The sequence below is a fragment of the Ailuropoda melanoleuca genome, chromosome 7 (assembly GCF_002007445.2).
Source record: "Ailuropoda melanoleuca isolate Jingjing chromosome 7, ASM200744v2, whole genome shotgun sequence".
NCBI lineage: Eukaryota > Metazoa > Chordata > Mammalia > Carnivora > Ursidae > Ailuropoda > Ailuropoda melanoleuca.
Genome location: NC_048224.1, coordinates 89,176,495 through 89,203,293, shown reverse-complemented (window position 1 = coordinate 89,203,293; position 26,799 = coordinate 89,176,495). Strand labels below are relative to the sequence as shown.

The window sequence follows — 26,799 nt, the reverse complement described above, 5'->3', positions numbered from 1 at the left end:
AAATTATGATTTGAATACCCACCATGTGCTAGGCACTTGTGCTAAGCACAAGAGACTGAGAGATGAATAAATATATTGGTATTTCCCTCAGAACCTTCACAATAGAGTTCAGTAAAGTTCCTCCGGGGTAGTTTTTATAACTACATATTCCTAGGTCCTATGTTGTTGCCCCCATCCACACTCCCAACCCCTGTTCGAGAAGCTGGCACTGCTAACAGTCATGCACTGTGTCCGTCTCCCAGGCTTGCCAGGGCAGGGAAGACAGACAGATAAACAAATACAGACCAGTGCCATGATAGAGGTAGGCACTGGTGGGGGTGGGGGTGGGTTGGGGGCGGAAGCAAATGCACTCAGATGTAGCCATATGGATTTACAGGCACATGGGATAATCCACGGTATAAACGTTCCTGCCCCTCCCACCTCCCCAGGGAGAGTTGAGTTTGAGAAGAGGAAAGCCAAGAATAGAATCCTGGGAAAATGTTAAAATTCAAAGTTTGACCAATAAAGACAGAGCATTCTGAAGTATAGAAGAAGTCTTAGGAGGTGATGATGTTAGGAAACGCCCGTGGAAGATAGTTTTAGGACGGAAGTCATTAAACATCAACTACTATAGAGAGATCAAGTCAGACAAGAAATGAGAAGTGTTTGTGGAATTTGTTGACTTGGAGGTCATTGGATCACATTGATGGGAATGACTTCGGGGGAGGGGGTGGCATGCATTAGGCTGCACTGTGGAATAGGTGGGAAGGCGGAGAAGCCGGGGTGGATTGCTTTTTTGAAAAGCTTGGCTGTTAGAAGAAGGAGAATAAGTATAATGTTCAGGCTTTAAGACAGTTTTGTTGTTGTTGTTGTTCTTTGGTTTGTTCTTAAAATGGGTTTTGAGTGTGCCTATATGAAGAGAGGAAAGAATTGTTGGACTGGAAAGTTGAAGAGTCAGGAGAGGGGAGACTGGATGGAGCATGGGAGCCAGAGCCCATTTAGAGATTAGCATTGGCCGGGAGACGGAAGGTTTATGGAGGTAGGTGTGTGCAGCAAGTTCGTTTATTCCAAACCCAAATACTACTGTTCTCTCAATGAAATTGAAGCCGAAGTCATCTGCTATGAGTCAGACTTGGGTTTGGAGTAACTCCTGTAGAAAATGAGAGTTCAAACTGATCAGAGACCTGGAGAAGATTATGAGGTAGTAAATACTGTCTAGCAAAGATGGAGATCAAGTTTAGTAATGTATCTAATTCCTGTGCCTTTCACATTTTCTTGAAAATGGGGAAAGAGAACAACAACTAAATTGATCCAGGGTTGATGGTCAATAGGGCGTATTGGACAGAAAGAGAAAGGCATTGTTGGATCGAGGGATCAATAAGTCATCCATCTTACCCTCTGTGCTCTCAGTTCTTGAGAATAGAACACAGGGAGTGAGGGACAGCTTATTCGTCACTGAAGAGGATCCAACAACCACTAAATTTAGAGCTTCTGATAAATTACTGGAGACCTAATCAGAGCTTCTGATAAATTGTTGCTTCTTCTTCCTTCCTCCCAAATGAAGGTGGGGTAGGGTGATGAACCACTTGCCTTCCCTAGGGAGTGAAGGTAGTCCTCTGCCCTCTGTGGAGACTCATGAGGGAGTGGGCAATAAGGGTTTCCCCTCAACAGGAATCTAGAATTTAGTCTGAAAGAGGGTTCCAAAATTTAAGATGTGTAGGATGGAACAATTTCAGGTCAAGACAAGGTCTAGGGTATTGGTGTAGATAAGGGTAAAAGGAAGTGAAAATCTTGGATTTGAGAGAGGGTATTCAAATCCTTTGTATAACTCTTTCTTGGACCTCCAAGTACATTCATTCTCTCCGATAGTGCCTTTCTTATTCTAGAACTTACTATATTCTGCCTTATATTTAATTAGGTACTTATGTTTTTTATAATCTCCTTGAGGACAGAGACTCTGTCATATCATTTTACCTCAGAGTACCTTATCTGTAAGTATTTGTTGATTTAATTAATAAGATGAAAGTTTATTTTACACATGAGAAGACTTCTTGTTAAAATATTTTCAAGAGATTTATCCACTCAACCAAATGGTATTTTTAAAGTTTGTTGGACTAGAAATGTGGAGACTAAAGTATTAGGCAGATTACTTAGAATTTTACAGCAAATGATTTTGGTAGAACTTTCTAGGGCATAAAATAGAATAAGGGATAGGTTTTCAACCAGTAATTGATAATCTTCCCTGTTTTTAAATATTTAAATATCCTACCTTTCTGGATTGCACTGACTGCTATTGATACTGTTATTTTGGCTGGTTCATGTCAAAGGTTAATGGTGTTGTTTAGTGGTATTACAGCTGGAGAATACAGGAATGGCCAAATTCAGCTTCGCTACAGCCATGAGTTGAAGTCCCTTAGGATGATATATTGATAGGGGACAATAGTAAATGGAAAATCTGTGATTAGCAAATGGTAAATGGAAAAGCTGTGCTTTGCCTGAAAACCCAACGCCAAACTCTAGTAAAATGGGTTCGAGAGAGCTCGGCAGAAGTTGACTTCACGTGGGAAGTTACTCAGCATCGTTTCTACCACATTCTGTCGGTTATGAGTGAGTCACTAAGGTTGGCTGAGCTTCAAGGAAGGAGATAGAGACACCATGAGCGTAGCATCAAAGGATTTGTAGACATGGTTCAGACCTACCTGCTCGATGGTTACTTGTACTTCCGTGCACAGTCCCATGTTCCCATCCCTGGAGTTAATAACTGTCTTGTTTTGGTTGTCTAAATCACCTCAGGTACATATTAGTTTCCTATTGCTTTGTGACAAATTACCACAAACTTAGTGGCTTAAGTGTTGGGGTGTTGGTCACACAGTGTAACTGGATTCTTCTCCAGATCTCATAATGTTGAAATAAACGGATTTTTAAATATAGATAGATATGTACACACACACACACACACACATCCATGCACATTTAATTGCCTTAAATTGGGAGAATTTTTACCACTGTTGGAGTTTTGGGTTTTACCTTTGTCTTCTGCAATTGGCACACCTAATGGCGACAGCAAAACACTGAAAGCATTTTCCGTGACATTAGGTGTCAGTGGTGTGATCAGGGAATGGAAAAGGATAACCCCTGACAGCTTAGTTGGCATTTTATAAGCCTTCAGGATTCATTAATGTTTGTTGTTAATTTATGAGTAGTTTATGTTGTACCATAGCATTTTCTATGATTGTGGCATCTATAATATTTTCCTAACTTTTCCCTTCATTTTTTAAATTGTGCATTTCCTTTTTTATTTTATTGATTTCTGCATGGTGTTCTGGGATTTTATTTTCACTTTAACATTTTTATCTTTAACACACCTCTGTGCTCTCGGCAAATGTGTTCTTCTTCTATTAGACGAGAGAGAAGAATTGATTTCCCTTCGGTCACACTGGGGCACCCCTGGGAAGGGTCCCAGCCCTCCTGATGCTTCATCCAGGGCTCTTCCTTTTTCATACTGTGTTCTTTCCATCTGGTTAGTCCTTGCCTCCCCTCTCTCTCTTCTCACATCCGCTGCTCTCTTTGTCTCTTTCTCAGTCATCGTGATGTGTGTATCCCAGCTTTTTGTGACTTACTCAATTGCAGACCTTAGACCATGAAGTCATACAGCATGCATTTGTGTCCTGGCTTGGCCCTCTCTAGCTTTATGCCTTTGGACAAATCCGTAACCCCTGTGAGTCGTGTCCTCACCTGTAAGGGAGGATAGCCATGGAATCTGTCTCATGGGTTGTGAGGATTACATGGAATGGGATAAGGCACTGCAGCCCTAGCACCGTGATGGGCACATAGAGTTTGCTAAGTGCTAGTGGCTGTTATTATCCTGAAGTTATTATCCCGCTTGTTCCCAGCACGTGTGAGTGTCTGTTGTCAGTTCCTAACAAGTTGGGGGATTTTTAAGGAAAATTTGGATGAACTTCATCTTGAGAAAACGTCCCACCCCGCCTCTCTTTCAGTGGTGTGGTGAAGATTTATTTCCACTTTTATCTCATATTAACAGATGTTACTGGGAAAAGCATCCCTTCTGTAATGAATGACATGTCAATCGTGCCTTGTTAGCTGTTTGTAGACGCTAAAGAAGAGGGTTTTAATGAATCGAGAGTCTACACAATCACATGGTGTACATCAGACTTTCAAAATGCGCTGTTCAAATGACTGTTTTCATTAAATTTTAATGACGCGTAGGCTAAATCTTAAATACATGAATCTTCATTTTTAAGGAAATTATCATATTGACGTTGTTAAAACTATTTATGGAAGTTTGTAAAGAAAGCATTTTTTTTTTAACCAGAAAGAAATACAGAGGTAATTTATTTGGTTTATTTAATTGCACTTAACATTTTTGTTGAGTGATCTACCAGTGTGCTTGGCATGTCACGGTCACTGCATACCCACGCTGGCTTACTCAGTTGTGTGAAACATGGATTCCACGTGGTAGCACTCATTTTTAGCATTAACTGAGCACTGGAACGGTCATTTTAGTTCACGGGTCACTTGCCACAGCAGACATGACTGAAAGTTGATTAGCGTTCGAGTTGATTCCTGCAATGAAGTTTCAAAACGTATGCACAAAAACAAGCCAATAAGGAGAACATCCAGCACATAAAATGCCGACAATTATACATTCATGGTATAGTTGAAATGAGCAGCCTGTGTTTTAATGGGAGGGAGAAGATGTTCTTAATGTGTACTCTCTGTTTATTTTGTTTTTCCCTTAGCGTCCTCTCTGTTACTATAATTCAGTTCATCTTCTCTTAAGAGAGATACCACATCCTTTGAACCTAAGTGTCACTTTGCTTTTATCCATTAGTATCTCAATCTTTAGTTACAAAGGAAGGGATGAAACATTATTTTCAACCTCATTTGTGAATGCACATCACAAAACAGGTGTTTAGATAATCATCTAAATAAATCATTCACTTCTTTATATCAATCCTATAAGGTAGGTACTATCATGTGCTCCATTTTATAGATGAGTTAACACCCAACACATGTAATAACTAGAATCTGAACCCATCTGGGTCATCTGACCTCAATCCATCCTCTTGACCCCTCCGCTATCCTACCTCTCTTTTGTGGAGCTTTAAATGAGTATGGTCCAGATAGTATTCCCCTAATTGTTTTCTATTTCCGCTGTCTTTTCTCCTCCAAATTAATCACAGAGTCTTACATTGCAGTACTAGGTATGTAGCTCGCACTTGCTGGTCCTACTGCCAATTTAGAATACTACATTTTATTTTGGGTGCTGTATTTTAAACAGATATGTTGATGAAGAGCTCACAGAGGAAGGTAACCCATATTAGACAAAAGTTTGGGAAATCAGGGGATTGACACAAGAGGCCACTGTTTATCTTAAACATTTGGGGAACTGTGACATCTTTTTAATATTTGAGGGATTAGCATGCATAAGAGGTGGTCGACAGGTCCTGTGTTACTGCAAGTGCGCAGGACAGAGATTCACAGTTGAATTCACAGAGGGACAATTTGAGCTCTACTTAAAAGAGAACTTTCTAACTTGTGTCATCTGATAGAACAGGCCTCTTGTGATGTAATGGCTCTGTCCGTTATTAGAATCTCTAGTCCTCTCATTCCCTGTGAACTGGAAGGGGCCTTCAAGAACAAGAGGTCTCAGAGCAGACTCAGGCTCAAAGTGCCGAAATGAGTTTCTCAAGGTTGGATGGCTAATAGCTCTGCACAGCTAGTGCGGAATTCGGGGCTCCCGGCTCTTGGAGTTTGTTGAGAGTAGGCGAGGAGGAGTGGATTTAGAGATTGCCGGGCACTTTACACACACGGTCTCATTCTACCACGCAGTGCTGTTGGAGAGATCTTTGCCTGGCGTGTGTATGTGGGAGGGAGTGAGGGGGGATGGTGAAGACTGAAATTTCCTCATAGACACAAAGGCTGTCTTCCTCACCCCTGAATCCCAGGGCTAACACAAGACCTGGCACAGAGGGGAAAGACAATAAGTATTTGTCAAATGCATGAAAGAATGTGTCTTGTTGAATGAATGAATGATATTTGTAAACTCTAGTTTTCTTTTGGGAGAAATTCCTTTCCTTTCATTTCAAGATTCTTAGTCTTGAAGATTCCAATCTTCTTAATGTCATTATGAGCTTCCTCAGACCAAAGTCCTAGGAAACAAGAAACCATTGGTCCTTTTGTGGTTAGACTAAAATCTTGGGGTGCTCTATTTGCTAGGCTCATAATGTAAGAAAAACTATCAGGATGAATCCTCCAATCCTTCTCCCTTTGGGGAGCTTTGTGGGAATTTAGAGTTGCTGTTTTGTACAAGTGAAGTGTTGTTCATGTGAAAATGTTTTAGGTTGTGCATGCCTTTTCAGGGTGGATAAAAGCAAGCCCACCAGAGAGGACTGACAGGACTACACTCTGAAGTGCTGCTGAAAACCTGCTGAAAGATTTTAACCCGAGATTAAATACAACATGACCACGATAGACTCTTGACAGGATAGGTTGTAAAGAGAATTTTTTTTTTAAGTCTTTGGGTTCATCAATGCCTTCACTGCCCACATTATCCAGAATTAGCAAAGGTATTGAAAAGTACTGTTATGTGTGCCAAGGCATACACGTACAAGGCTACTTACCTATTATAATAGCATGAAGTTGGAAATACCCCAAATGTGCAAGTTAGAGACTGGTTGAAATGAATTGTGAACTATTTCACATAGTACAATGTTATGCAACCATGAATAAGAAGGAATTAGCTCTGTATATAATAATACACACTGAACTCCAAGTTGTATCCAGTGTGAAAAGCCAGATGTGGAACAATGTGCATATATAAAATGTTACTCTGTATTTGTTACTCTGTGCGGGTATGTGTGTGTGTGTGTGTGTTGTGTGTGTGTGTGTGTGTGTGTGTGTGTGTGTGTGTATGAGCCTGCAGCCATACATTTAAACCTTGAAAGATCACATATTTGTTGTATATGCAGAGATTTATTGTATATGGAGAGATACATAGAAGCTGACAGATATTTGCCTTCAGGAGGGAGACTTGGTAGCTGGGGGCAGACTTGGGAGGGAGATGTACTTTTCATCCTAAATGAAACACATTTGTTTGTGTCACAAATGCTTGTTACTTATTCAAAGAAAATTCTAAATGCTACATGGGAACCCTTTCTGGCAACTTCCTATCAGATGCATTTGACAAGAGTGATGGACTTAGCAGGAAGCCCAAGTTGGACACTGCTACAGTGTCCAAGGGAACCATGATAAGGGTACATATCAGACCATCTATAATGGCAGGGAAGGAAGCAATGCATGAGAGATCTTATGGGAAAGACTGGAGAGCTGTGGCCAACAGGAAGGGAGAAGAGAGAGGAAGAAGCTAACATAGAGTTGTTGAATTTGGGAGGATTGCTATATAAATGATGCCTTTAATTAAGGGTAGGAAATGAGAATACAAGTAGGCTTATTGGTAGTGAAAAGAAGACATTGTGAATTAGACACTATGAATTTGAAATGATGGTAAGATATCCTGGTGATGTCTAGTAGGCAATTGAGAGATGCTTTAAAAATTATTAAAATGGCTCAAAGGACTGTTTTGGTGTCATTTTCATGGCTCTTTTTGAAGTTTCTAGCATATTCAGATGTCTCCTCTATTCCTTAAGTATGATTATGGTGTAATGGAAAATTTAGGTTTTAGAAATGTTTTAGTTTTGTGGTGACTGGTACAAACAAGATAATTATTTTGTTTTGAACTTTCCCATTACATATGTGTTCTGTACAAAGCAATTTACGGTTATAAACCAATAGACCTTGTGCCAAGGGAATGAGGCTAATGCTTTGTTCCAATCTCTGGTACATTCTGAAAATATTAAATTAATGGTAAAACTTTTACTGTGTCCATTAACTAATACTCACCGCTAATTTACAGTAGAAGGGTATGTGACAGCCTACATAAATAATTTCTAAAATCACTGTGATTCTTGTCATTACAATTAATACTAAAAAAACCCCCTCTCAGTTTCCAATGTACAATGTACAAATAAGATAGTATATATGATATGTATATCATACTATATGTAATTATATATATGATTATATATCCTGTCAACATTTTGTTTTCTAAAGGTGCTGGTTTGCATGCTTATTATTATTATTATTATTATTATTATTGTTATTGATATTAATTTACCAGCACCTTTTCTTGCTCATCTTTAAAGAATATACAAGTATAGATAGGATTGAAATACAACTGAACAGTTGCCCTGATTATTTTTAAGAGGAGAAAAAGTGAGCAGCATGTGAAGCCTTTTCTGCCTATTCTTCTAGGGTAATGTCAGTAAATTCCTTGGTGTTCCTTCATTCTCTAGTAGATGGCTGGAAAGGCAGACAATTTAGTTTCAAATCCTACGTGTGCTCTGTGACCTCGGGCAAGTGACAAAGCTTTCTGAGCCTTACGTTCCTCAAATGTAAAATGGATTGCTACTTTTGGGGTTGTGTAGATGCCATCAGATCTTGCATCTTATATAAATAATGTATTTTATATTTAGCACACACAGGTCCTGGCCTGTTACAATTACTCCATAAGTGGTAATTCTTTAATGTTTTGGACTTGTAAGCTACTTCCATTCCAGATTGTGAATGCTGGAGTCATCTCAACTGCTGCCTCATTGTCATGCCTCACAACCGGATACTCACCAAGTCCCATTAATTCCCCTCTGAAAGAGCTATGAACTCTTTTTCCTGTGTCCTATCTGCTCCTATCTGCTCAGTCTTGACGGCATGCTCCCATACACAGCAGCCCGCTGCCACCCTAACCTCATGTCCTGTCAAGCCTTTTCCAGAGGTTAGTGAATCTTCTCCAGGGCATCAGTCTGTTAAGTGTCAGACTCTTGATTTCAGCCCAGGCCATGATCTCTGGGCCTGGGATCGAGCCCCTCAACAGGCTCAGTGGGGAGTCTGCTTGGGGGATTCTGTCCCTCACCTTCTGCCTCTCCCTCTGCCACTCCTTGCTCTCCCGTTCAAATAAATAAATACATCTAAAAAAAAGAGAGTTTTCTCCACTGTGACCCAACCACCAAGCTGACCCTCTCTATGGCTGCCATTTACATTGAAATAAAGGAAAAAATTACGTTTTAGAATATGAGCTCCTATAGAAATACTGTGTATGTAGTGAGAACTTTGGTACTTGACTGCATTGAAATCTGTGGTTCCTTTTTTCATGAAAACCAATCGGAATTTATGTTTCATTTACATTTAATACTCGAAGGCAATAAAAAAACATCATTAGGTTATAGAGGGAAATCAAATCAACATGGAAAATGACTTTGTTATGAAGTCAATATTCTTTCATCAAGAAGTAGGTTTTGTGGCCTGCCAACCTAATCTTAAGCAGTCATCGAAGCTCAAGAATTATGGAAGTAAGATTTGCATAGCTCTCTTCTGCTCAGACCATCCCATCCCATCTCACCCAGTGATCGGAAGACTTACTTCATTAGCTTCTGTGGACGTCGTAGGTCATTTGAGCAAGGGGACCACATTACTCATCTAATGTGAATTTGATATGGGAGAGGGCAGTTAAAGGTCAGACCCTTGGGTCCTGGTAAGTGTGGTCTGTAAGCTGAGTTCCTGCTAAGGGTTAAATGGAGTCTAAATGCATAAGGGAAGACTAAGACACCCAGGTTCCTCACCTCCGTCCTTAGTTCCTTGAAGGGTTTTCTTGTTCCTGATGCTTGGGTACGGTTTTTTTTTTAATTGTGAAAAATTTCAAATATATACAAACTCAAGGTAACTGTGAAGCCCCACATCCCCATTGCCCAGCTCCTACTACTATCTTGATGTTGCCAACACTTGCTTCATCTAGTCTCTCTCTTCCCTATTTTATCTGGAGTATTTTAAAGCAAATCTTTCACATCATTCTACTTGACCCCTCATTCTTCACTCTACTTCTTTCCCATTATCCTTCTCAAAGCCTGTGAAAGAGAAAGATTTATTGAATTGCCTATAGTTACTCAATTCAGTATTTTACAGTGAAAAAAATCTTTTATTTTTATTTTATTTTATTTGCTGTAACAGTAGTTACTGTTTTATTAACTCCTGTATAAGAACTATATTAACTTACTGTAGACAACTCATTTGGCTTTTACATTTTTTTCCCTTCAATATATTGTTTTTTTTTTTTTTTTGAAAGATATTATTTATTTATTTGACAGATAGAGACAGCCAGCGAGAGAGGGAACACAAGCAGGGGGAGTGGGAGAGGAAGAAGCAGGCTCAAAGCAGAGGAGCCTGATGTGGGGCTCGATCCCACAACGCTGGGATCACGCCCTGAGCTGAAGGCAGACGCTTAACCGCTGTGCCACCCAGGCGCCCCTCCCTTCAATATATTGTAACAAAATTAATTCCATGCTTAATTCACAGAAATGATTGGAGAATCAATGAGATATTGCCTTTTTGCCATGTTTGTAGTCAAGTATTCCTGTAGATAAGAAGACAGACATATTCTTGGCAAAGATGTTCTGCTCTTGTCCAGAGGTCTTTTTCCTTTCTATAATTAGTACATTTCTCAGAATAGTAGTTTTACATATTTACAAAAAAAAACTTCCGTCAGAATCTGTGTTGTCAATACTTATACTTTTTTGTGGAACCTTGTCACAAGTGAGTAATGTTTCATATTATGCTACAGAATTCTGCATCGATTATTTATACCAAGGTTTAGGCAATTACTTGATTTATAGTTTGATTTTTGAAATTAATATTACATATACAGGTGATAACTTCTCCTTAGTTAGGAGAGTAAGCAACATTGGGGTAGACTTCCCTGTGTCATGACTAATGCCTCTCTCTTTATTCTGAGAGCATGTTTGATACTTCCTCGTCTACATTACAGAAATGCCCACAAAAATCAGTAAGTTGTTATTCAGCTAGCATGACTCACCCATTGGAAGGATGATCAGTCAGCCAAAGCCAGAAAGGTGGAATGACTTTCAAAGATCCTTTTTAACTCTCAGTGAAGGGTGTGGATGTGTGTTTGTGTATAAATCTAAACATGGCTCTAAACAGACATCTGAGAAGATTTGTAGATCTTTCTGAAAGGGAATAGGAAGACCTCAGTTCAACTTCCAGGCAATATGATTTAGGATCCTGTTGACAGGGCACACTGCCTGCATAGCAGAATTTCTTTGTAAATTCCAGCAGTAGATTAATAATGAGGCTCTTGAGTGTATATGAATTACCTGTCAACCTCAGTCTTAGTCCATTACATCTTTAGATGTTATTTTACATCATTTGAGATATGGTTTATGCTCCAAGATTTTATGGAGCTACTCTCTTCATGAGCACTTAATGCAGATTCCACAGTGTTTGTAGCTATATAATGAATGCTTATGGTATTACATCAGTATGATATGGTCTCTTTTTAAACTAAAATTCTGTTATTCGGTTGATTTAAATTATACTATCTGACTCTTTCTTTGGTTTCGGTGCCAAAAATGCATTTGTTGTGACATGGTACTTAGTCTTCCATTAAAATTCAGGCACCACTGGGAGAAAATATGCACTGAACCTTTATCATCTATAACACTTCAAAAAAAATTACTTTTAGGTCAGCAGTTGTCATCTTAGAAAATAGATGGGACTTGAGACGACTGGATGATAAAAATAGGGAAGTATTGACCCCAGAAGGAAAAGGAGTCAGTCTATGCAGGACTTGCAAACTCAAATGCCTCCAGGGTCCACTTGGGAGTACAAGTGTATGAAGTGGCAAGTTGAAGAAAATAGGTTTAAGCTACTTGTGCTGTGAAGAGAAAAGTACATGTCTAAAGTGATGGATTTTAACTTCTTGTCATTGTTGTGGTTTTACAACACAGCACTGCAGGGTTCAAACAAAATGGCCAAACAAAAACATCAGAGGTCATCATTTTGGGACCTCTGTTATATCACACGGGGTGCTGTAGGTGGTAAGCTCTTTCTGATGGATGCCATACGAAGGAATACTGTTAGGGACAGATGGAAACACTGGAAATGTGGGAGCAGAAGGGTGCTGAAAAGGGAGATAAGGAGCCATAAAAATTAAGAGCACTTTGTTTACATTCCTTAGACCAGATCCTAACTTGACTAATGGCAAAGTTGGATGCTTCTGCAACCCTTCATTGCACATCAGAATCACCTGTCTAGCTCTGCCAAACTACAGATTACATCGAAAATAATCCATGCCTCCCTCCAAAATAAGATTTTGGCACCCCAAGTCTGCTTTGGAGCATGATTGTATATTTTGGAAGTACCCTTGGCCTGATTCAGTTGCATAGACGTAGTTGAGGACCTGTGCTCTTGGCTGTAGAGGTTCCCAGGGTACTATTTGAAATATGGGAGTAAGTATCTCTACTCTCATAATAGTCACTTAAGATGAAGGACTACATTACAGTTTGGCACATTTAAGTCTCCAGAGTGAATTATTTCATTTCAAAAAAGAAGAATGAAAAAAATGCAACATACATAATTTAAGAGTTGTTACAGATATTTGAGGGAGGATGAAGAGCTGAGTATTTTAAGACTGAGCAGTTGGCAACTTCAGGCGTAACAAACCTAGTGGTAAAGAGATATAATTACACCTGAATTGGCTTTAACAAAAGTCAAATTATATCCCATAAGTTACAATAAACGCAGGCAATAAAAAATTATTATAAGTACAACTAAACTTTCTGTTTGTTCTGCTGTCCAAGAAAGGCTTCTTACTGCGTATGAATTTTCATTTCAATCAGATAGTTCAGGATTAATCACTAATGATAAAAAAATAAATACTGCATTTCATAAAAATGGAATCACACAATATGTGGTCTTTTGTAACTGGCTGCTTTCATTTAGCATGTTTTCAAAGTTCATCCATGTTGCAATGCTGTCAATCTCTTTTTATTCCATGTTTTTATTGAAATTTTTCCTTTTTTCTTTTTGCAGCTATGTCTCTAGAAAGTGATCTTGGTTTTGAATTTCAAGTTGGGATATCAAGTTAACTTTGTAACTGAATTTGGGTTAAGAAACTGATTTGATTTAAATAGATGAACTAGATAGTTGTTAACAAACATGGCATTAATTTTTTTATGTCTGATCTCGCTTTATTTTTTTAGTTAAAAAATTGTTTCAATTAATTTCTTTTATCTGAGTTAGTATAGTTGACACACAATGTTACATTAGTTTCAGGTGTACCGCATAGTGATTGGACAAGTTTATACGTTACGCTGTGCTCGCCAGCAGGGTAGCTCCCCCTGTCACCATCCAGCACTGTTATAATGTCATTGACTGTATTACTTATGCTGTGCCCGATATTCCCATGACTTATTCCGGAACTAGAGACAAAGTAGGTTCGTTGTTGCCTAGGGCTGGGGGTGGGGCCAGCTTTGGAGGAAAATGGGGAGTTACTGTGAAGGGGGTTCCTTTTTGGGGTCGTGAAGACGTTCTAAAACAGATGATGGTGACGGTTGTATAATGCCGTACGTATGGACGCTAAGAACCATCGAATTGTACCATATAAGCAGATGAATTGAGGTATTGTGAATTGTATCTCAACAAAGTTGGTCTGAAAAAATAAAAAAGTAAAGTAAAACGTATACAGTTTAAAAACAATAAAAAGGACTGCACTAAGGCAAATATGATCCCTTTGTTGTAAAGAACTTTGGATTAGAAATAAGAATTTCCTAACGGAAAAAATTGTGAGACATTTGAAATTACTACAAGTTTTCAGAGTTTCCTTCATTGCAGAATAAAAATCTAAGTTAAAAGAAGAAACTCTCTGTTGGGATAGTTTCAGCGTGGTACCCCATCAGAGAGGGCGTGCGAGCTCTTTCAGTATCGTACCGGCTCTGATGCGCTTCACCTCGGTAAGCCTCCTGCCACCTTAGATTCCTGCCGGGGGTGACGGGAGATGTAGTGCGGTTAAAGGGGGACAGTTTCTTTTCCTCATCTGTTTGTTGATATTTTCCCAATATCTTCTAAGGAACGGCTCATTATCATTATTCCCATTTTGGTGGTTTCTAGTCCACAAAAACAAATCTAGACGATTTTGTTGGCAAAATGCTTCCAGATCATGTTATTTTTGACTGTGGACACACGTATAAAAGAAATACATGTATTATAGACGAAATCTGTACATGTGCCCATAATTTCTGTCAGGGCCGATACTTCCTGAGCTTCGGTTTCCTCACAGACACGGTGCTGAACGCTCTCCTTGGGTCGTCTCGCTCACCCCCACCCCACTCCGTAGAGCCCGGAGTTAGTGCTTTCTCCTCCCTTAGCAGGTACCGCACCGAAGCTCACAGAGTGAAGGGAACATTGTTCACAGCCACACAAGTAGGAAAGGATGCTGTTGGTCTTCATTCAAAAGTGGGCCTGACTCCAGAGTGCAGGCATTGAATCACTTTGCTATTACATTAATGGCTTCTAATTGGGAATTTGCAGATTAGCGATTCCCTGGAATTCACTTGTCTACAGAAACTTCCGTCATTTTTTAGCATCATAACAATGTTGTGGGGAACAGCAAAATATCTTTAGGGCACTGGTTCTCAAACATACCTGAACTTTGCAATTAGCTGGAAGTTAAAAAAAATAAAATAAAACTGGTGGCTGGGTCCCTCCTGTGTTCTGAGATAATTAGTATAGAGTGTGGCCTGGACATTGGGATTTTAAAAATTCTCCCAGGTGATTTGAATGGGTAGCCAACTTTAAGAACTCCTGCTTTGAAACAATGCAGAGTTTTAAGTTCTGAATTCCCATTTTTCTGTTAGTAAAAATAAATAAATAATGTTTTTATTACAAAAGTACAACATATTTGCTTTAGAAACCATAGACAAACTGAAAAAATTACAATTATCTGTAATCCCGTTAGTGAAAGATGACCTGTACAGTGTGTGTGGGGGTTTTTCTGTGCATGTTTATGTATTTAAAGTCTTAACTATAATATTACTTTTCTATAGAATTTTACATATTTAATGCCAGACCTATATACTTTACTAGACTGAGAAATTCTCAATTCTTATACACACATATAGTGTTGTTGGATTAATACTTAAAGGCCAGTAATTCTCCATATGGAGCAATATGTCTAATAATAGAGAGTTTGTGTATTATTTGAGGCAGCATTTAGGAAAGTGATTTAGATGCCTCTCCTTTGTGCTCATCCTATACAGCTCTTTTTCAGACCAGCAAACCTTGGTTTACTTTCTTGTCTCTTTTCTAGATTATGAACGCAAAACCCATGTGGTTTGTACCCCTGGGCTCTGGCATGCAGTGCACGCTCAGTAAACGCTGGGGTGGGAGAACAGGCAGAGTGTCCCAGGGTCTGAGGTCGAAGTGGTAGTTATAGTCAGAAAACTAATTACTGAAATAAGTTCAGATGTGTCTGAAAAGAATTATTTGGGGATGTTGGGGTGGTGGGAAGAGAGGGTAAGAGTAAGGTTAAGATAAGGACAGGGGCTAGAGGACACTTTAAGATAGGTAAGCTGCAGATCCTTCAAGAAAGGTAAAAAGTCCTCTAGACTTCCTGGCCTTGGTTCTGCTGCCCCCGTCCATCCCCCGCACCCCTGCCAGTCTCAGACAGCTCTGCCTGGGAATAGCCCCCTCCCCACACCTCTATCTTTCCATCTCCCCACCCTACTCACCTGTCATAATAAAAAGGCTGAGTGTATTGATACTTTCAGAGTGAGAACCAAATAATTTTCAGAGTTTGCCACTTCCCAAATATTTTCCTAATGAAGATTTGATTGAGAAGCCCCTGTAGTGTAATGGGGCTCAGTTAGGGTACAACCAAAGCCTGTCAGCTAACAACTGTGACTGTCCCATTTTTTCCTACAAAGGTGGAGGATGAGGAAGAATTTAAATAAAAGGGCGGGAGGGGGGAGGACTCAGAGCTTTGGTGGGCTGGTAAGAGATTGCCCCAGAGGAGAAAGGGCCAATCTGGGAGACCTTACAGGTTTGCTTGGTAAGCCAGCCTTGTCATCAGCTGGTCCCAGACAACTCCAGGCTGCCTGATTTTTGATACTGAAGGCACAAAGCCAGACTTCTCTGTATCACATGATTTACGAAGGATTTTCTTTTTCATCCAGACTTCTTATAATGTAACTATAATCAGTAGATTTCTTAATCATCCTTGATTACAAGGCCTGTAAATCAAAATTACTTATAAGTTCTTTTTGGCTCGTAAAAACAACTTTTTTATTATGATCTTTATTTGCTTATTATTGACCATTTTTAAACTTGTTTTTGTTAAAAAAGAGAAATTGCAAAAGTACACATTTTACTTCATTAGCATATAAGGTACATGCATGATTTATGTTGCCGAAATTTTTTAGGATTTGAGGCATTTATGTTGTTCCAAAAGCCATAAGAAAAGTTTGAAGCTATTTCTCTATTCTTTTTCCTCCCCTTTTTATTGAATTCACAGTGACTTTCAAAGAGCACAAAGGCATTAAAGATAGTTAAAACCATCAGACATTCTGCTTTACTTCAAATTCTACAAAAAACAAAATCAAAGAATAAAATAACAAGCCTGATTTATTTATCTGAATAATACTTGTCTCACTCTAAGATCATAATGAAAGCGAGGCAATCCTTAGAGTTACATCATATAGTATAGCAAATAACTAAGTAACTAACTAAATAAATAAAAGAAATGCTAGCAGTGATATTTATTCAGTCAGTCCAGTGAAACTGGGAGATTTCTGGAGTGCCGGGCCGGTCGTCAGAGCCAGGAGAGTATTATGATTTAATGGTATCTTTTCTGCTGCATTTGATGAGCTGGCCTAGAAAAACATTTTGAAGCAATAAAGCATCCATTTGGCTCCTAAGTAATGAGGGAGGCAGTGCTCTTTCATTAACTATTTATTCAGGAAGAGAAGTGACCAACTGCTAAGAAGCTTTATCCAAAGAGAGTGGCGGAAAACAGCTTTATCCAAAGAGAGTGGCGGAAAACAGAGGAAAATGCAGAAGTGAGGTTCTGTTCAATTTCATATGCAATTAACAAACCCCCAAAGCTGAGCGCTTGGCACTCCTCCTCCATGTGACTTCTGGCTGGCTGTATTTAAGTGCGAGTGCCTGTCAGATGCATGAAGGGCCCCTTGGTTTAAGGAAGGACTGTGCAGTCTAAACCAAAGACAGAAGAAAGGAGGCAATGAGCGGTGAGTAGCTAAGACTGGGCTGATCTCTATGGTTTTGAATAATGGACTCATTTCCTAAGATGAGCAGGAGTGATTGAGGCTTGCTGGTTTACTCCTTTGGGGAAGGGTTTCTTTTGTTTTTAGATGATTATTGCTTTTTCATGACTTCAGAAATCTGCTCCATAATGTAATATGTAGATTGTCACTTGATCAAATGACTTCTAACCTGAGAGATATTCTTATTGGGTAAGTAAGTAAGTGCATGACTTATTATTTAGAGGTAGTTTCAAGGTATGCGTGTAAAATTTGCTCTCCTTCCACGAGTAAATAAATGGTCCTTTCTTTCCGGTGAACGCTTAGGACTTAGCAACTTCAAGATGACAACCAGAATCCTGTATTCACACATAAATAGGGGCTTCTCTCAAGTCATTTCAGAACCTTACTTTGAAGCACGTTTGGAGCTGTAACAGCACAGTCTTCATTTCACTTGCCTTAAGCCTCTTAATACAATTAATTTGCATTCTTTGGTGACATGAAAAAGAGATAAAAGTCACAATTATTTTCTTCCCTTAAAGCCAACTGAAGGACTTTTATGTTAATTCTTCTGCTCTGCTCTCATAAAAAGTAGTAGTAGTTCTATATAATGGGGAAAATATCCTTCATATGTAAATCATATTAAAATAGATAATGGAAATGATCTGTAAATCCAACGTTATTTAATAACAGAATATTCCTGATATTATCACGAACCAATTATGAATCACTCAATATTGCATTCCTTTGGTTTTCAGTTTTTAAATTTTAAACTGTGTATGAATTCTAAGCTTACTATGAATTATTATAAAGTATATTTAAAATCAGTTTTCAAGATACATTCCATGAAATAAGAATACATTGTTTATTTGGGTCCATAGCCTTTGGTACTGGGCTAAAAAAGCCTAAGTGAGGAGCATAAGATTAAAGACAAGAAACACCCCCTTAGAATTTTTCTTTCCTAGACCCCGTTGTATCACACTCAGAGAACTAAACTCATTTATGTTACAGAGACACTTACTGTCTTCATCAAGGAAATAAGGACTCCGAGATTAGAAATGGAATTTCCTTGAACGATTGATTGCTAGGTTTTGCAATAATCTGTCTTGTTGGTTATTAACAATCATTAGATTGAATTACCCCTTTCAGATAATCACTCCATTCAGAAGACTAATGCTGTGCGCTGAGAACAGGAAGGAGATGGAGGATTGGATGAGCTCACTGAAGTCTGTACAGACCAGAGAACCTTACGAGGTAAAGTAGCATCTTCTTCCGGCACCTCCTGGTCCTAGAGAATCAAAGTCATCCAAAGAGCTAAAGCTATATTCTGCAAAGAAAAGTATGTGTAGACTCATGAAGCAGCTTGCTTACAGCTGACATGGACTTTCTTTTTTTATTTTCTTTTTTTAATTTAACGTGTTTTCTTTTTAAAAATCACGGGTTTGAAATTTTAATCCTAACTAAGTGCATTCCAGAGGTTCACTATCTGTCGTCTTGTTCTCTTGTTTGGCAAATCTGTGCTAATGTCTCGTTTCTAGGTGGCCCAGTTTAACGTGGAACATTTCTCAGGGATGCATAACTGGTACGCCTGCTCCCATGCCCGACCCACTTTCTGTAACGTGTGCAGAGAGAGTCTTTCCGGAGTCACCTCCCATGGCCTGTCCTGCGAAGGTACCGTAGCACTCAGCCAGCACTGACCACGCTGGGAACACGCTGCCATCCGTACTGCTGTGCAGGGAACAGAAACATCAGCTCAGGAAGACATTTCCCTTGGGTGGAAGCAGGAGCTGGGAGCACCTCAGCGGGAACAGAGCGTTACCGTAGCTTCCAGTGGAGCTCTGTACACATGGGACTAGCTTGGGAGATATTTTTGCTGAGGGAAAGATGATACAAATCATTGGAAAGGAAGTAGAAATCAAAATGTTGCATTTCACTCCTGAGGAGATAGCCCCTACTGTTTAAAAACATCTCTAGGCTTTGTCTGTCTTTCTGGTTTTCTAGTCTTCCTTTTCTGTTCTGACTGATTACAGAGAACAAAACTTTCTGTGAGGATGGTACAGCTCTTTGACAGAATTTCCGATTGCTATCTCTATTTCACTGTTTTAAATGTTTTCTTTTACTTCACTTTCTGTTTAATTTAAATGGATGCCATCCTTTTAAATTTCTTTAATGTTTTCTAAAAATAAGGCCAATGCTCTTGTTTTCATTATAGGATTTTTGGATTGGTTTTTGTTTTTGTTTTTTTTAAATAAAAAAGGCAGTGACCAGTAGAAGCAAATATACTAATAATTACCAAGAGAAAACTCATAACTTCTTCAGATTTATTTAATTCCATACCTCAGTGATCACACTACTGGGTTCTACTTTCTGAACTAGATCTAATACTAATACTAGCTTTTTTCTCTAATACAAAAAAATCTTAATTTTGAATATAACCATTATACTTCAATAATATAATAGTAATAGAGTCCCAGTTTTCATTCATTTTAAGGTATCAAATCTGAGATATGTTGTAATTTCAGCTATTTAATATGATAGAGCACAGAGGTGAAGAACAGAGCTTCTCAGTTACACCCTCTTGGTTCCGGTTCCACTCCCAGCATTACAAACGGGGACCAGGAGAAGTAGCTCCACTCTTTTTGAACTTCGTTTCCTCATCTGCAAAACGGGGATAATAGTCATTTATATCTCACAGACAGTATGAAAATTAAATGGGAGAATATATACACGGAAACTACCTTTCTAGTCAGATGAATTGCGGAAGGTTTAACTGTACTCCCTAAGAAATCCATCAAGTAAATAATTTCAGATTGCATCATGGCCTGAGGCATTAAAATTCATGAAAATGAACATTTGGAAGAAGAATTACACTTTTTTTTTTTTAAGACTTAAAGCGTGGCTGCAAACAGGGTGTAATTGCTCTTTATGACTTCAGTAATCTGTGGGGATTCCTGTAGCTCTGAGTTACTCTTACCAAGTGTGTAATACTCTGAGGTGTTATTTTGAAGGTTTTTTTGTTGCCTCCTAGCCTCTCATTCCAAAAATTCTAAAAAAGATATCAGATCTGAGATACTCTGTGGTACCGTTCTGATTTGAGAGTTATGCGTTACTAAATATATTTAGTTGTTTGTGTGTTGAGTTTAAACTGGGATGACTATTTTTCCAAACCTTTTAAAAGAAAAATGAAAATTGCCCTAGCTGATGAGAATAAGAAACTTAAAAATCTTTAAATAAATTTGTTATTGTTCTGTTAATAATGTAGTCTTCCTGACTTGTTAATATCACAGTTACTGTATTTTTAAATTATAGTTTTAGGAGAATATATGTTAGTACTCATTTTCTCTGCTGCTTAAAAAATTTTAAATCTGTTGTGTCTTGCCCATTGGTATTGTTAGAACTGCAGCAGAAGGTTTTAAAAATCCCAAGGGTTTTATGAATGTATAAAGAAGTTACCTTTTTATTTTATGAGAATGTGGTTACTTAGGATCATTTTCTTGTAATCTAAGTTATACTTTAACTTTAGAAACTCCCACCAAACCTGCTTGCTTGATAAAAACAAAAGACATAGGATGCAAGAGGCTTTGAAAGATATAGCAGAGATGCAAATACAAGAAAAACTCGTTCAACAGTGACAATGAATAACTTCTCATTGGAATGAATTCAGTTTCCAGCATGTGAAGCCATCACTAAATTTACTTAATCTTTCTGCCCTTGTCTTTCACAGTAAAACAAGCCTGTACTGATTTGTCTTCTGGGTTTGTTGAATAATTACTAGAATTGTTATTTTAAAGCCTTGCATATGTAAAATATTTGAATGAAAAATAGGAGACAGAAAATACTTTTCATAAATAATTCCCTAAATCAATTGAAAATGTTAATTATAATTTCAGAGCATAATTGTTCTTCACTGTTACTTAAACAGTAATTGAACAAAAAAGGTTAGATGGTGCTTTTTTTTTCCTTTTTGAATCAACAGCATCAAATATGTTAACATAGGTACCTATGAATTTTTATCTTAGCCACTGTTGAACACTTACAAAGATTCAATGTGGTAGACTGAAAATTGCAATTTAAAAATCATAACTTAGGTACATGTCAGTATATTTTTTTAAGTTCTGTGGTTTTAAAATAATGACTTTATAGGTCAGGGAAAAGTGCTTTATTTCAGAATAACTTATTTGGAGAAATCTAATTGTTGCCTAACAAAATTAAGGTGCCTACTAATCATTTCCATTCCTTAGTGACTGTAATCACAGTCTAGTTTATCTTATTATTATTGCATGCTACATTAAGCAACTTTGCAATTTTCAAGGCTCATTGCACGAAGCACTTTATTATTATAAGTGTGATTTTTATTTNGTGAGGATGGTACAGCTCTTTGACAGAATTTCCGATTGCTATCTCTATTTCACTGTTTTAAATGTTTTCTTTTACTTCACTTTCTGTTTAATTTAAATGGATGCCATCCTTTTAAATTTCTTTAATGTTTTCTAAAAATAAGGCCAATGCTCTTGTTTTCATTATAGGATTTTTGGATTGGTTTTTGTTTTTGTTTTTTTTAAATAAAAAAGGCAGTGACCAGTAGAAGCAAATATACTAATAATTACCAAGAGAAAACTCATAACTTCTTCAGATTTATTTAATTCCATACCTCAGTGATCACACTACTGGGTTCTACTTTCTGAACTAGATCTAATACTAATACTAGCTTTTTTCTCTAATACAAAAAAATCTTAATTTTGAATATAACCATTATACTTCAATAATATAATAGTAATAGAGTCCCAGTTTTCATTCATTTTAAGGTATCAAATCTGAGATATGTTGTAATTTCAGCTATTTAATATGATAGAGCACAGAGGTGAAGAAAAGAGCTTCTCAGTTACACCCTCTTGGTTCCGGTTCCACTCCCAGCATTACAAACGGGGACCAGGAGAAGTAGCTCCACTCTTTTTGAACTTCGTTTCCTCATCTGCAAAACGGGGATAATAGTCATTTATATCTCACAGACAGTATGAAAATTAAATGGGAGAATATATACACGGAAACTACCTTTCTAGTCAGATGAATTGCGGAAGGTTTAACTGTACTCCCTAAGAAATCCATCAAGTAAATAATTTCAGATTGCATCATGGCCTGAGGCATTAAAATTCATGAAAATGAACATTTGGAAGAAGAATTACACTTTTTTTTTTTTAAGACTTAAAGCGTGGCTGCAAACAGGGTGTAATTGCTCTTTATGACTTCAGTAATCTGTGGGGATTCCTGTAGCTCTGAGTTACTCTTACCAAGTGTGTAATACTCTGAGGTGTTATTTTGAAGGTTTTTTTGTTGCCTCCTAGCCTCTCATTCCAAAAATTCTAAAAAAGATATCAGATCTGAGATACTCTGTGGTACCGTTCTGATTTGAGAGTTATGCATTACTAAATATATTTAGTTGTTTGTGTGTTGAGTTTAAACTGGGATGACTATTTTTCCAAACCTTTTAAAAGAAAAATGAAAATTGCCCTAGCTGATGAGAATAAGAAACTTAAAAATCTTTAAATAAATTTGTTATTGTTCTGTTAATAATGTAGTCTTCCTGACTTGTTAATATCACAGTTACTGTATTTTTAAATTATAGTTTTAGGAGAATATATGTTAGTACTCATTTTCTCTGCTGCTTAAAAAATTTTAAATCTGTTGTGTCTTGCCCATTGGTATTGTTAGAACTGCAGCAGAAGGTTTTAAAAATCCCAAGGGTTTTATGAATGTATAAAGAAGTTACCTTTTTATTTTATGAGAATGTGGTTACTTAGGATCATTTTCTTGTAATCTAAGTTATAGTTTAACTTTAGAAACTCCCACCAAATCTGAATAAACTGCTTGCTTGATAAAAACAAAAGACATAGGATGCAAGAGGCTTTGAAAGATATAGCAGAGATGAAAATACAAGAAAAATTCGTTCAACAGTGACAATGAATAACTTCTCATTGGAATGAATTCAGTTTCCAGCATGTGAAGCCATCACTGAATTTACTTAATCTTTCTGCCCTTGTCTTTCACAGTAAAACAAGCCTGTAGTGATTTGTCTTCTGGGTTTGTTGAATAATTACTAGAATTGTTATTTTAAAGCCTTGCATATGTAAAATATATGAATAAAAAATAGGAGACAGAAAATACTTTTCATAAATAATTCCCTAAATCAATTGAAAATGTTAATTATAATTTCAGAGCATAATTGTTCTTCACTGTTACTTAAACAGTAATTGAACAAAAAAGGTTAGATGGTGCTTTTTTTTTCCTTTTTGAATCAACAGCATCAAATATGTTAACATAGGTACCTATGAATTTTTATCTTAGCCACTGTTGAACACTTACAAAGATTCAATGTGGTAGACTGAAAATTGCAATTTAAAAATCATAATTTAGGTACATGTCAGTATATTTTTTTAAGTTCTGTGGTTTTAAAATAATGACTTTATAGGTCAGGGAAAAGTGCTTTATTTCAGAATAACTTATTTGGAGAAATCTAATTGTTGCCTAACAAAATTAAGGTGCCTACTAATCATTTCCATTCCTTAGTGACTGTAATCACAGTCTAGTTTATCTTATTATTATTGCATGCTACATTAAGCAACTTTGCAATTTTCAAGGCTCATTGCACGAAGCACTTTATTATTATAAGTGTGATTTTTATTTTTAATGAGCTATTTGATTTTTAATGGCAAAATTTTCAAAAAGCCATGAAATCATTCCCGTTGCTCTTTTTTACTTCCTTCTTTGCCTTTTAAAAAACAGTTATTGACTGTTAATATCAACTACTTCATTCACTTAAAAAGCAACCTGGGAATTACGTCACAGATAAAACTAAAACTAGGACCACACTTTTGAGAAATACTGTAAGAGATGAAAAACCTACTAATTAACCTCAATTTTAAAATAGTCATTTGTATGGGAGCTAAAGGGAGCAGGTCATGCTAAAATTGTTCTTCAGACTAAGCTTANTTATTGCATGCTACATTAAGCAACTTTGCAATTTTCAAGGCTCATTGCACGAAGCACTTTATTATTATAAGTGTGATTTTTATTTTTAATGAGCTATTTGATTTTTAATGGCAAAATTTTCAAAAAGCCATGAAATCATTCCCATTGCTCTTTTTTACTTCCTTCTTTGCCTCTTAAAAAACAGTTATTGACTGTTAATATCAACTACTTCATTCACTTAAAAAGCAGCCTGGGAATTACGTCACAGATAAAACTAAAACTAGGACCACACTTTTTTTTTTTTTTAAGATTTTATTTATTTATTTGACAGAGATAGAGACAGGAGAGAGAGGGAACACAAGCAGGGGGAGTGGGAGAGGAAGAAGCAGGCTCATAGCAGAGGAGCCTGACGTGGGGCTCGATCCCATAACGCCGGGATCACGCCCTGAGCCGAAGGCAGATGCTTCCGCTGTGCCACCCAGGCGCCCCAAGGACCACACTTTTGAGAAATACTGTAAGAGATGAAAAACCTAGAGTTACTAATTAACCTCAATTTTAAAATAGTCACTTGTATGGGAGCTAAAGGGAGTAGGTCATGCTAAAATTGTTCTTCAGACTAAGCTTCCTTACTATGGTGCACTTTCTTTATACATTTGTCTATCAGCAATGAGATTCCAGTGAAAACCCGGTTTATTCTCTGTGAAGTCTGTGCTCGAATCCCGAAGTCATTTATAACAAAAATAGTATGATTTCCAGGAAAGAATTTGTCAGTGTACACAAAAGACCAGTTAAATGAAACATTTCCAATGTCTAGACTAGTATTTTTCAAGGAAAACTGGCTCAGCTTAAGTGACTTTTTACATATCGGCTCTCTGTGATATCCTGAAGCATTTTGAACATTTGGCTATAGACACTCAGTGATTTTACCCAACCCTTTCATTTGCATGTTACGTTACATTAGGACTTTTATTTTATTTTTATTTTTTTAAAGATCTTATTTATTTATTTGACACAGAGAGAGACAGCGAGAGAGGGAACACAAGCAGGGGAGTGGGAGAGGGAGAAGCAGGCTCCCCACTAAGCAGGGAGCCAAATTCGAGGCTCGATCCCAGGACCCTGGGATCATGACCTGAGCCGAAGGCAGACACTTAACGACGGAGCCACCCAGGTGCCCCAAATTAGGACTTTTTAAAACAATGGCGTGCAACCCATCATTTCAAACCTGTTAAGGGCTTACAGTTAGAAATGCAAAAATCATGTGAAAAGGACCCACCTTACATGTAGCATTTAGGGGCAGTTACCTTATTATGTTTCTACTGAAGTGATCTCTATTTTTAAGTACTTATCTTGAAAGTCAGAAACTGATGTAACATCCTCACCCACCAATGCTTGGATAATTTGTATCCTTAAAAGGATAAAGAAGTTTAGTAGTAGTCAAGTTCTGATTTTCATAAGTAAGGGTTTAACAACCTGTTTCCCATGACTGTATATTTTCTTGACATACTTGCATTTTAAAACTCCTCCAAATTATCCTGTTCTTTATCTTACTGGTATTTTCAACCTTTTTATTTTTAATATATCATATGTACAGAAAAATGCAAATATCAGAGGAGTACAACTTGTCGGATTTTTCACAAATTTAATGCATTTATGTAAACAACACCCAGATTAAGAAATAGGATGTTCCCAACACTTCTGTGTTACTGAATTTTATGTAGTTCTGTGTTTGTGTGTCTGTGTGTTATCTCCTTTCTCCTAAAGAAGTAGTTGTTTTGTATTTATTTCCTTTCTGTTGTATTTGTGAGTGAGTGGAATCTAAGTAGCAAATCCATAGATTGATAAAAGTGCTTCATAAATACATAACCATATGTATCATAAATACATGAATATCTTCCGAAAAGGTATTTTCAGAATACCTTTACTATTGTTGAAGAGTAATTTAAACTGTTTTAAGTTATTGTTTTTCTCCAACTCCCCCCCTTGAAATTTCGTGGTGTGATTTCCTCTAATCATTGTTCCAAAAGTATATATTCATTTAGAAATGGTTGCCTTTTTTTTTTTTTTAGTGTGTAAATTCAAGGCTCACAAAAGATGTGCAGTGAGGGCAACAAATAATTGCAAATGGACGACTCTGGCCTCCATCGGGAAGGACATCATAGAGGACGAAGATGGAGTAAGCTCGGTTCTGTCTTTGGTTTCTTCCCAGTACCACCTCCCTTTTATTGTTTGCCCTGTGGAAAATGACAAAGTTAAGCGGGAGTATTTACTAGTAGAATTAAGTGAAAGGCTTTAGTTAATTATGACTTTCTATTTCCAGTTAGATCCTTCATAGTTTCCTTCAGCTCTTAAATTTTGAGGGAAATGTGAATAGGGCTTAGCAATAGTTGCTCTTCTAGGCTGGTGTTGGAGACCCTTACTGACAAGTAAGATATTCTTTAAGGCTTAAGTCAGGTGTCTATTCAGATGTTCACTCCTTAGACATTGGGGCTTCCTTTCAACAGTGTCCCCCCATCTTCAAAACCTTGTTTCCATTGCACCTTGCTTACGAATCTCTGATAGCACTTGTAATCATTTTATGATAACGCCTTTACCTCCTTTGCTCCTCAGACTACAAATCCTGAAGGTCAGGGATTTAGTCTTACTTATTTTCGTATCCCTGCAGTGCTCAGGGCAT

The 26,799-nt window shown here is 37.5% G+C and overlaps 1 protein-coding gene across 9 annotated transcripts in view; it reads left to right on the top strand.

The window, feature by feature from the left end:
- The window catches only part of DGKH (diacylglycerol kinase eta), a 166,832-nt gene that overhangs the window by 71,771 nt on the left and 68,262 nt on the right, over nt 1–26,799 (top strand). For all 9 annotated transcript variants that reach the window (XR_004626756.1, XR_004626755.1, XR_004626754.1 and 6 more), the window contains exons 5-7: nt 18,309–18,413; nt 18,698–18,830; nt 26,192–26,298. Coding sequence is in view for 5 of the 9 variants with exons in the window: in XM_034665235.1 (XP_034521126.1) it covers nt 18,309–18,413; nt 18,698–18,830; nt 26,192–26,298 (345 nt within the window). In the remaining 4 variants the exon portion in view is untranslated. The remainder of the gene's footprint in view (nt 1–18,308; nt 18,414–18,697; nt 18,831–26,191; nt 26,299–26,799) is intronic.